Source organism: Chroicocephalus ridibundus, chromosome Z, assembly GCF_963924245.1.
Source record: "Chroicocephalus ridibundus chromosome Z, bChrRid1.1, whole genome shotgun sequence".
NCBI classification, from domain to species: domain Eukaryota; kingdom Metazoa; phylum Chordata; class Aves; order Charadriiformes; family Laridae; genus Chroicocephalus; species Chroicocephalus ridibundus.
The window spans coordinates 64,794,483-64,805,309 of NC_086316.1; the positions used below are offsets into that span (position 1 = coordinate 64,794,483).

Genomic DNA, 10,827 nt, shown 5'->3' on the forward strand with positions numbered 1-10,827 from the left:
CCTTCACTAATACCCACTGGAAGTAGACCACATAGAGGGAGCACCTCTTCAGGGATATACTGAGGCCTTTGACCTTTACCTTGTCTCAGGCATCACTGCTTCGCCGCTTCTCTCCCTAGCCTCTCATCTATAAAGGTCAACTGAGCATTTTACTACATCTCTTCTCTTCAAGTACATCTTAGTCAATGAGCCAAACTCTTGTTTACTCCTAAACACTTCTTCACTCCTGACACCGAACAGCCACTTACATTTATCATCTACATAACTACCTAGAAACCAAGTCTGTAAATTATTGCTGAGATACATGACAATGTAAAGTTTGATCACTGAAAACTATCAGTAAAACCAAGTAGTACGCCGCTCCAAAAATTTTTAAGTAGCACTGATAAAGTTATTCTCAGTTTCCTTATCCCATCAGGCTGCCACGACATCTGTTACATCAAGTCCCATTCCTAGTCACTGCCTACCATTCATGCACTAGCAGCACATTTAGCTGCTAAGTCACCTCTATTAATTCATGCATTTAGATTCGACCACGAAAGCTGTATGATGGCTCTCACATATCATGGCTGGCAATAAGAAAAAGCTAAAAAAATAGCTACATATTTTATGTCATCCTCATCCCTCTGCTCTAGAAGAGGCAAAACTGAAGTTTAATGCTTCTGTGTAATATAGCTACACTAAATCCAGACACAAATACAGAATATAACGGACTTGTTATTTTATCCCCAAGATACTAACTGTAGTCATTTTGCAAGGTTTCAGTTTACAACTTAAATCAATGGAGGAAGTGAGACTCATTTTGCATGTACAACAGCAGCAGCAAAGCCAGTTGTCGCAGTTGTCGCTGGTCATAACACCGTATCTCAGAATAAAAGCATTCCAGGTTTCCTTCCTTTAGCTAATATATTGAACAATTCATTTAGGCTATCGATTTTTCCCGTTCTTGAACTTTTAAAATAAGCAGACTCAGCAGAATTGTCTTGAAGAAGCACGAGCCATACTTAATGCGGTCACTGAGGCCAGGTCTGTAAATATGCAAACAAGTGTTTTACTAAGACTACTTTTCACCCTCCCAAAGCAGCACATTGTGTCCCACAAACAGCAGAAGCAAAGTGTGTGCTTCATTGAGGCAACTGCTGTGCAAGTAATCAATAGCTTACTGTAAGGTCCTCTGCTCAACTTTGCTGATTCACTCACTTTTTCCAGAAGATTCCAAGATTATCTGTAGACATATTTGTTAATGAATTCTTAACACAGATATTTTACCTGTCACCTTTTCATAGCCAAAGCTGCACATAAGTGGCAAAAATCACCAACCACCAAACATATGAAGCCCTGACGACCACACTACCTGCACTTATTTATACTTTCCATAAACATACGATCAATCCCATCGTTAACTACTGAATATGGACTGGTGCTCTATGAACTTTAGGCCAGTCAAAATATCAAAGCTGAATATGAAATTAAATAATAATAAAGCCTACCAGATGCTCTTTACAAGGGTAAAAGCTAGAAGTTGATTTGCTGAAGAGAGTTTGTGCAGCCCCTATGCCTTGCATGCACAGCTGAACACTACTATGCAGAGAAAAGGCAGGCCACTAGTATAAAATAGGAAAAGAGTCAAACTTTAAGTAAAATAAACAAATCTGAGCACACCAGTACTGGTAAAAGCCTTTAACCCAAAACCTTGCTTTTAACAAGTCTAAAAATATCAAAATAATTAGAATACATGCAAACTTGGTCCTCTACTCTATTACAGACTGTAAATTTGTCTTACACTTTATAAAACAGTTTATCCAATTTTAAGTGCCCCAATGGTGGAATGTTCTTTATTTCATTAGTCAGTATAAGTTAAACATTGTAGTCAGCTGCACAATTCCTGCACAGTTCCTGCACTGTATTTGCATTACTACGGGCTGTCAGTAACCAGTTAGCAGTTAAACCTGGCATGAGTACAACAGTGTCTAATTTCTTAGAAGTCATACAGCTACACATTTGATTTTTCCCAGCCTTGAAAATGATTGTTTGAATACAATTAACTTTTCTCCAAAAAAAAAAAAAAAGACAAAATAAAGATATATATTAATGCTTACTTCTGTGAAATTTCTTCCTATTACGCCATTTTTTCCCACTTTTTTTTATGACAATCCCATAAGGTATTAAAGGTCTGACACCAATTAACAATGAAAGATGACTTATGTAAACAGGCAGTTTGTTAAATAAAGCAGGACAACAGGTAAGTCACCTGAATTTTTAGCACAATAATTCAGTAAATGAGCTTCTGATTTATCTGATCAGCTAGCTCTACTAGTGTGAATTTAAAAACTGACAGGTTTTACTGCATCCTTCCAATTAACGTCAGACCTTCTCAGCCATTGCCCATGCATTTTCAAAGCAAAAATTTCCAGATATTTCAACACTGTCAAGTGCACTCACTTGCAACGAGAAGCAGAGGGTTAGAATAAAAAAAAGTAATAAAAAAATAAAAAAGATTTAAGCTTTCCTTTTTAAAGTGTGTGATGGCACACATCACAATTACCGTAAAATATACTTTAAACAGTGTTAAAGATTATCCTCTATCACAATTTGTTTTTCATTTTTCAGAAGGGTTTAATAAAGTACTGGTAAAAAAGCCCAGATTAGGAGACACTTCAGTCTATAATGAACTGTGCCAAACCAGAAAAAGTCTTTTGTACAACTGCTTAGATCCTACAGCAGGCCTTTTATCAGTTCTGACTTAACCACAAAGGAATTCTCTACACTATAGTTACTATTAGAAGACTACACTCCTCTGCTGTTTGCACTTTGCAGAATTAAGTCAGAAAAAACTATTTTAAGATAGTGACTTACATCACAAGTTTTCTAGATGTCCTAGTCTTCAACAGCAGAGCCAAGGCAACAAAGACTGGATGCATACTGCTACTTCGTCAGAGGACGGCAGGGTAATGTATCGCAAGGGCATCACATAAATCATGGTAATTGCCACGTAGCTAGAAGGAGAATGCAAACCAGCGTACAGTACCAGCCGACATCTCTAGTGATCCAGGTCACAGAAGGTTATGATGCCATGTCAAGGGCTGCATACATATCCATGCTGAGAGAAGCATTTTACATAGGTAGTCTTAGATAGTAAACCAGGAAGAAAAACTGGAAGTTCAAGGAGACAGATCTCCCAGAACAAGTGCAGTTGTTGGACAGTACTCAAGTATTCACATGCTGTCAGGCTGACTGCATTCCAGGCAATCAGAACTCGCATTAAATCTGTACCCTTGTTGCACATGAAAGCTTTTTAAAATTTCAAATTAGTTCCTGTCACAGACAGCATATTCATAAATTAGTATAGCTTTTGTCAGTTAAAATAGTGTGGTCCTTTTTTTCTTTTCTATTTGGTTTTTGGTGGTTTGTTTTTGTTGGGTTTTTTTTTTTTGTTTTTAAGATTAAGTCAATTCTACCACCTAACCCACAAAGAAAACCAGCTAAAGAGAAAGTTACACGATGTCAGCTGCATTCCTGCACTATCATAACTTTGCACTCATATTTTCTTACACTACTACAACGCTTCACAATTTTTCTTGACATAACAACTAAATTACCTAGACAGCTGCTGACATTAAAATTGAACCCATGCAGACATATCTTACAGCACACCACCTAATATACTTCATCCTTCACCAGTAAGAATTGCTGTATGTGACAACATTCTTTTCACTCAAAGTAGGTTTTCCTTTTTTCTAAACTAGAACTTTACTGGAGTCTTAGGTAATGGTTTGATTTCAACAGGTTCACTAAAAAAAGAAAAGCAAATAATATGGCAAAACACAGCAACTAGCTACTGATTTTTATTTTTTTTTTTAAGGAAAACAGTTTGTCCACTGACTTTTAAATAGTTCCAGCCTACCCTCACACAGAGATTTTGCTTTTAATTAATTGTTCACCTCTGAAAGTTAGAGTACAGGGAGAGAGAGAGCACGCGCAGGCATCAGTTGCTGGCATGACAACTGGCTCAAATTCAAGATTGCTCCATACCAAAACATCTGAACATATACAGAGATGGAATAACTTTCTAAAATGGAAAGCAAGCTTTGAAAATGAAAATTGTTTTCTTGGAAGTGAGGGAAGCCTTGAAGTGAGGAGAAAAATGAAACCTGACCTAAAAACAAACAATGACAAATTTTGTTAGGTCAATCCCATATAAAAAACTTTTCTATAAAAGGAGATTCCTTGTTTTAAAACCTGTGATGGGAAGTGATTTACAACTCATTTTCTCCTTAAAAACTAAACAAGTTCTTGAGCAGTATTGACACTGTCCTATTACATTTATTCTACTATTCCTAATTACATAGAAAGGCAGTTTAAAGTTTTATTTTCATATCTTGAAATCGCTCTAAAGTGCTTACTTTCTCTTGAAATCCAGAGATTAGGTAATTTTAGAAAGACTGAAAAAAGGCAGGAGCTGATTTACGAAGTTTTCCACCTTTAGCAATCTGGTCTTGAAAGAAAGCTTTTTCCCTTTTTTTTCTTCCCCCCCACCTCCCCCCCCCTTTTTTTTTTAGTGTTTCCAAAGAAATTATTCAAGGTCAAGGATAGTACATCAGAACACACATGCACACACACTGAAAATAGCCTGCACATTCCCTAATTAATGCACTGCATTCCAAATCTAACAAGGAAACTGGAATGCATTCAGATGTCTCCCTTTCAGGGAGAAATATTTAAAACCGAGTTTACTTGTTTCTGTTACGAAACTTGGAAATACTAGTAGTTTTTTCTCAAAGCAAACTGAAACTGGAATCAATGAAGATATTTTCGCAAGACTCTAGTAGTCTTGGAACCAAGTCAAAAAAAGTCCAGTAAAAAGTCAGACATCATTTGTTTACTCCCCTACCACAATATTGTATTAACAAATTCTGGATTACTTGTTTTAGTCATACATTCCTAACCAAACCCCACCATCAGACTGACTGCAGAAGAACCATGCTTGTTCCTTCAGCATGTCAACAGATAACCTTCTCCTCCTCCTCAAACAGGCAGAGTTCAACACAACCTTCTCCCCTTGGAAAAAGGTCAGTACGCATGGCAGGACAATACGGGTGTCACAGGACACCAACAAGTTAATGCAAAACACAGTGCTTGCATCTGCACAAACGACAGCCATCATTTTTCACATAACTTAGTATTACTTGAATTAAATACAAATTTTTTTACTAAACCCATGTGTCCTACAGGTTTCATCAACAATTGGACATACACTGCATGCATCAATGAAGATCACCATGGCTGCTAAAAGGCACATTTCAACTCACAGCACAAAAACATTTGTGCTAGCTTTGCTAATAAATTACTTGGTGTGGTTTTATCAACAGAAAGGTGTTTCACATTATACTGTTGGCACTTAAACAACTAAACCTTGAAAGAAGAGAAATTACATCTGTTTTACTTGCTCCACATTTTCACATTGAGTAAAGATGGCTAGAAAGAACAAAAAATTACTAACTAGAATCAACATCCATTAAAAAGATCTCAAGTTCGCACACTACAATACACTTTCCACCAGAATTTAACGTAGCAATTACCATCATCACAGTCTTGTAAAGCTTTCTCTTCCTCCTGGTGAAAAAAATGGCTTCTCCTGGTTTTGAAAGCAACTGCCAACTTTTAGCTCATACTCAAAAAGGGAAAAAAAAAAAAAACACAAGGGAAAAGGGTGAAATAATCAGCTGTAACAATAGATAAAAGCACATCTGAGTCAGAAGATAAATACTTCTCATTAAATGAAGATTGGGGGAGGGGGGAATCACAAGTCTTTTAACTTCATTTAAAAAAAAAAAAAAAAATCAACAAAAGAAACACCGAGGGAGCTCCAGCCATTATTTTATACTTGAGAAGTTTTACTTTCTTTTTCTCTCAAAAGTATTTTGGCTACATCCCTCTGATCACGTATCACCAAGGGGCTTCAGAAAAACAAGTCCACAGCTCCACGCTGATGATGCTGTTCAGCTGAACCGTCTTTCACAGACAAGGCAGCTTTCTAATTCACAATATTAACATTAAATTCTAGAGCTGTGCTAAGTGCCAGTCAATTAATTCTTTACATTATTTTTCTTCCTCAGGAGCCTCTTCCCTCCAACTCACTCCTTTGCCATTCATACCTAAGAGGCATGACTACCGTGATTACAAATCCTCATGCTGCCCTGGAAAGCACTGTAAAACCTTAAAGGAAGACCTGTATGAGCAAGCAGGGTCTATGCAACAAAGACAAACCGACCTCAAATTACAGACAGACAAGGATACTCTAGGAGTACTTATATGACATATCAAAAAAACACTTCAAGTACTTCTAATGTGGATGCAGCTACAGCAGTAAAACCAAGCTTTACAGCAATAGAGGGAAGGCAGTCTCTGTCTTTCCCCAAGCAAGAAGGGTCACACCAGCAGAGACACAGGGTTGGGTTTTTTTTTCCCTTCTCCTAGAATAGCTGCATTAAGGGCTGTAGCCAGGTCAGCTGTGCTACTGAGGGATCACACCTCTTCCCAACCTTGACAGCCGCAGCTGTGACGACAATACAGTACTGTATACTAATTCAGGACTAACCTCAGAAACCAAATATACACTTCGCCATCTAAAACTGTCTGCTGGCTCCTGGCATCTTCAAAAATTTGGCCAAATGAAACACAGTCAATTTCTAATTTTCCTTCCAGATTGTTGTATTTACTCACAAAGTGCTTTCATGTTTAGACTGTAATTTTTACTAAAAATACTTGGTTTGAAATAACTGAAAAACATGTATGGTAGAAATGCTCTGGTTTATACAGTTGAAAAGGTTTGTTTTAGAAGCCCACATTCTGTATTTTTTTAAAATAAACTAAAAAAGAAAATCCTTCATGTCTAATTGAAACATACCAAAAAGCTATTAAAACATCAATAAGTTAGATGCAAATGGCATTTTGAAGCCAACTTGTTGGAGAAAAATCTTTTGAAATTAAGTGATGCTAATTATTATGCCAGGACAAGATCATTCAACTTCAAAATAGGCTACCAGACAACTTTACTGCTTCATTATTAGGAACATTATTTGTGGTGTCACTAATGTGTCATCTTCCTGTTACTTAAGATTTTCTTTTCACCACGCACATGAGATGAAGTTGGGGGGAGGGAGGGCACGAAACAGGATGACATGAAGATATTTATCAGAGTGTAGACACAAGGTTTTTGAAATTCTCCCACTTGAAGTGAGTTGCCATGATAAAACTGGCTGAATGTTTATTCAGGGCTAGACTGCAAGAAAAAAATATGTAAAATTCAGAAGCAAATGGTTCCATTTAACTACCACTGAACTGAAATTTATGCGTCTCCGTCAGAAATCAAATCCTGCACTCCCTGTTTATAGTAATACTTAGAAGTAAGGCTGTTGGAATTGATATGAAATAAAATGTACTTTGTCCAATAACTGCACTTTTCCATAGTACAATAGTAAACATTTACAGAGTTTCCATTACTCATACTGCAAAGAACATAAGTTCACATTTATATGGTCACTAAACATGCACTTACATAAACGCAATGTGAAGTTTTCCTCAATGCTACACATTCAGCCTTATTATATGGAACCAATTCCATTCTCCGCCCAATATAACTCACTCCTGGTGAATTGGCTTTCACAGTTTCACCTTTCTGCCCTACAAGGAATATCTTGCCAGCAAGAGCTGGCCCTAATGACACAGCTACCTACCCAAATTACACAAGAACTTTCCTACAGCAGGACCCAACCTACCTAAGTGCTACACAACTCCCTCGCCAGGCAAGCCAAAGACCTCTGTCAGAACAACTGACATGTTTCACATCACCAGCTTCCTCTACTATTTTTGCACAGCCTTCCAAGGGAGGCACACATAAGGTTGGAAAAAAAAAAAAAAAACAACAAAACAAACATATTTTCAGCAGCAGGTATAGCATTGGTTTGGAATGCGTTTAAGGGCTTCAGAAGCAGCAGTCAACACTTCAGTTGTATTTATGCATATTTTCTTTCTTCACATTGACCCTTGCCAACATTACTCAATGCCCCCCCCCTTTTGAAGCCATACAAAAAGTTACTTTTTTTTTTTCTTTCACAACTACTCACTGAGGCCTATTCCACCGCTGAAAGCAAGTGAAGCAAAGCCCACGCTGGGTGTCTGTCTCCTAGAGAAGATTGCATCTTTTATTTATCGCCCCTTGGCTTTATTTTCACAGTGAATTCCTGGCTTAAATGTAATCAGCCAAGAAACCCTCCCTATGTGCACTCCTGTCATTCCTCATCGCTTGCAAACAGAATCAAGTGCAAGCAAAAGGGAAAGAAAAAAAAAATCTTAGCACTGCCAACCAAACTAGAAAAGCCCTACTTCTGGTTTTGCCACTCCCGAGGAGCCACAGATGCGTCTCAGACCTTTGGAAAGAGAAAGCCAAAAGATGAAACTTACAAGAAAGTTAATTAGATCAGGAAAAAAAAAAAAGATTGAACTCCCCCTAGGCAGAAGGGAAGGGCACTGAGCCTAGGAGCGGGGACGGGGACACGGCTTCCCTTCGGGGAAAAAAAAAATTGATGGCACGTTTACAAGCTGCCCGCATCAAGTCAAAAACCCACAGCAGGCAGGACCCGGGTTTTGGGGGGACTGGGAGGGTGGGAATCCCGGCGTGTCCGTCCCCCCCTGTACCCCGAGCCGCCGCTGCTAACAAAAGGCGAGCATCAGCCTCTTTTGTCTGGCTTCCCCTTTTCGGGAGAGGAGGAGGAGGACGGGAAGCGACAGAAAACCGGGGGGGGGGGGGGGGGGGAAACAAGAAAAAAGAAAGAAAGGACACAAATAAACATGAAAATGAGAACAAAGTGGCCGGGTCGCACAAAGAGCATCACCCACCGGCGGGGGGGGGGGGGGGGGGGCTGTCTGCCGGGGGCGGCTACCCCCCCAAAGGGGGTTAACCGCCCCCGCCAGACAGTACCTCCCCCCCCCCCCCAAAAATGTGGGGGTGTACCCACCTCTGAAGCCCTTTAAACACAGGCAGGGAGGAGTTAAGCAGGAGAGCCCGCAGCGGGTGAAGAGCAGCGGCAGGCGGCGGGGCTGGGGCGGGGGGGGAAGAAGACGAGGAGGAGGGGGAGTATTGTTCCAGGAGGAGGAAGAGCAGCGCTTCCCCCCCCCAACCTTGTCACGAAGCAACCCCCACACACACACCCCCAGGCGAGGCGGATCGCGCCCCCTCCCTCCGGCTCGCCGCCGCCGCTGCCCTAGAAATGCCTTTGTTCGCCGATTCCCCCCGCCCCGCACAGCCGCCGCCGGGGTCTCGCACCGCTTTTATGTCTTTATTTTGGACGGCGGCGCATCCCGCCCCCTTCCAACCCGCCCCCCCCCCCGGCTCCTTCCCCCGCCGGCCGCCCTTCTGCTGATTCATTTCCACCGGCGGTTCCCCCCCGGGATGGGGGGGCGGCATCTCCTCGCTATTGTGGCTCGGGGTAAAGCGATGACCCGGATTACCGGGGGTGGGCGCTGGGAGGGGGCAGAGCCAAACGGGATTACACGGGCTGGATTACCGGGAGCGGGCACGGCGCGGTGCTGCGGGGAAAGGGGCGGGGGGGGAGTTAAAGGGACAGGCCGGGGGGGTGGCCCGCCCGTGGCCGTGTCACGGAGCGAGGGAGTTACTGCGTGTCCCGGGTGCGAGAGGGAGGAGACCGGCGGAGGAAGTTGCCCGTCCCGCATTACAGCCGGGGAGCCAAGGGCTCGTACGGGCCCCGGCCCTGCGGGGGGCGGCTCCCTGACGGAGCTGCCGGACCTGCCCCCTCGGCGGCTGCCGGGGGAGGCTCCGGCCGGCGGCTCGGCGGATGGCAGGCGGGTGGCACGCACGGGGAGACCCGCGTTGTCGGGGGAGGCCGGCGGCACCCTGCCCGGCTGGCGGAGCACGGCCCCGGCCGGTGACTCACCGACTTGCAGGACGTTATCGACGCAGCCGCCGTCGAGCAGAGCGATGCCCCTGCGGAAGGGCAGGCGGTTCTCGTCGGCGGCAGCGGCGGCGTCCGCCGCCCCGCTGGGCGCCGTGGCGGCCCCCCCGGGGCCGACGGCGGGGTCCTCGGCGCCGGTGTTGAAGGAGGAGTACATGCAGATCTCCCTCTCGCTGCGGGGGAAGGACCAGTAGACGATCCTGCGCTGCACCGGCTCCGGGATCCGCTCGAACCGCTCCTCCACCCGCTGGAAGGGCCACTTCTCCGCCACCTTGCGAGCCGCGATGTCCAGCAGGGACTCGGGGCTCTGCGTCTTGCCCAGCGGCAGCAGCCCCAGGGCGGCGGCAGCGGCTGCGGAGGAAGGTCCGGCGCAGAGCGCCCCGCTGCCGGGTCCGGCGCCGCCCGCCCGCTGGCCCGGCCTGCACCCCGAGCCATAGCCCGGTCTGCAGCAGAGACGCTTGGCGGCGGGAGGGAGCTGACCGCGCTCCGCCATGATCGCGCCGCTTCTCAGCAGACAGCGGAAGTGGCTGTACCCTATAAACGGCTCCAGGAAGGCAACGACCGGCCGCAAGACACACCCCGCCCGCACGCTCCCCGCCCCCGTGGGGCACGCCCCCTTTTACCCTTATATGGCGGAGGTGGGCGGAGCCGACGGCGCGGGGGGGCGGTGCCTTATGCAAATCGCCGCCACAAACGTAAATAGAAAGGCTCGCGCGCGCCTGCCTCCACTCGCGCGCTCCCTCCCACCGTCCCCTCGCGCTGATGTCACGGGCGCGTGGTGGGAAAAAAGTAGGGGGTGGGGGGGAGAAGGGGAGGGGCTCGGCGGCGGCGTTCCGCCCATCCGCCCCCCCCCCCT

General features: G+C 44.4%; 1 protein-coding gene across 1 annotated transcript in view; it reads right to left on the minus strand.

Annotated features, from left to right (window-relative positions):
* Positions 1-10,479, minus strand: part of ZSWIM6 (zinc finger SWIM-type containing 6) — a 113,158-nt gene extending 102,679 nt beyond the window's left edge. The window contains exon 1 of the mRNA XM_063319352.1: positions 9,954-10,479. Within this exon, the coding sequence (XP_063175422.1) occupies positions 9,954-10,464 (511 nt within the window). The 5' untranslated portion in view covers positions 10,465-10,479. The remainder of the gene's footprint in view (positions 1-9,953) is intronic.
* Positions 10,480-10,827: the final 348 nt, after the last annotated feature.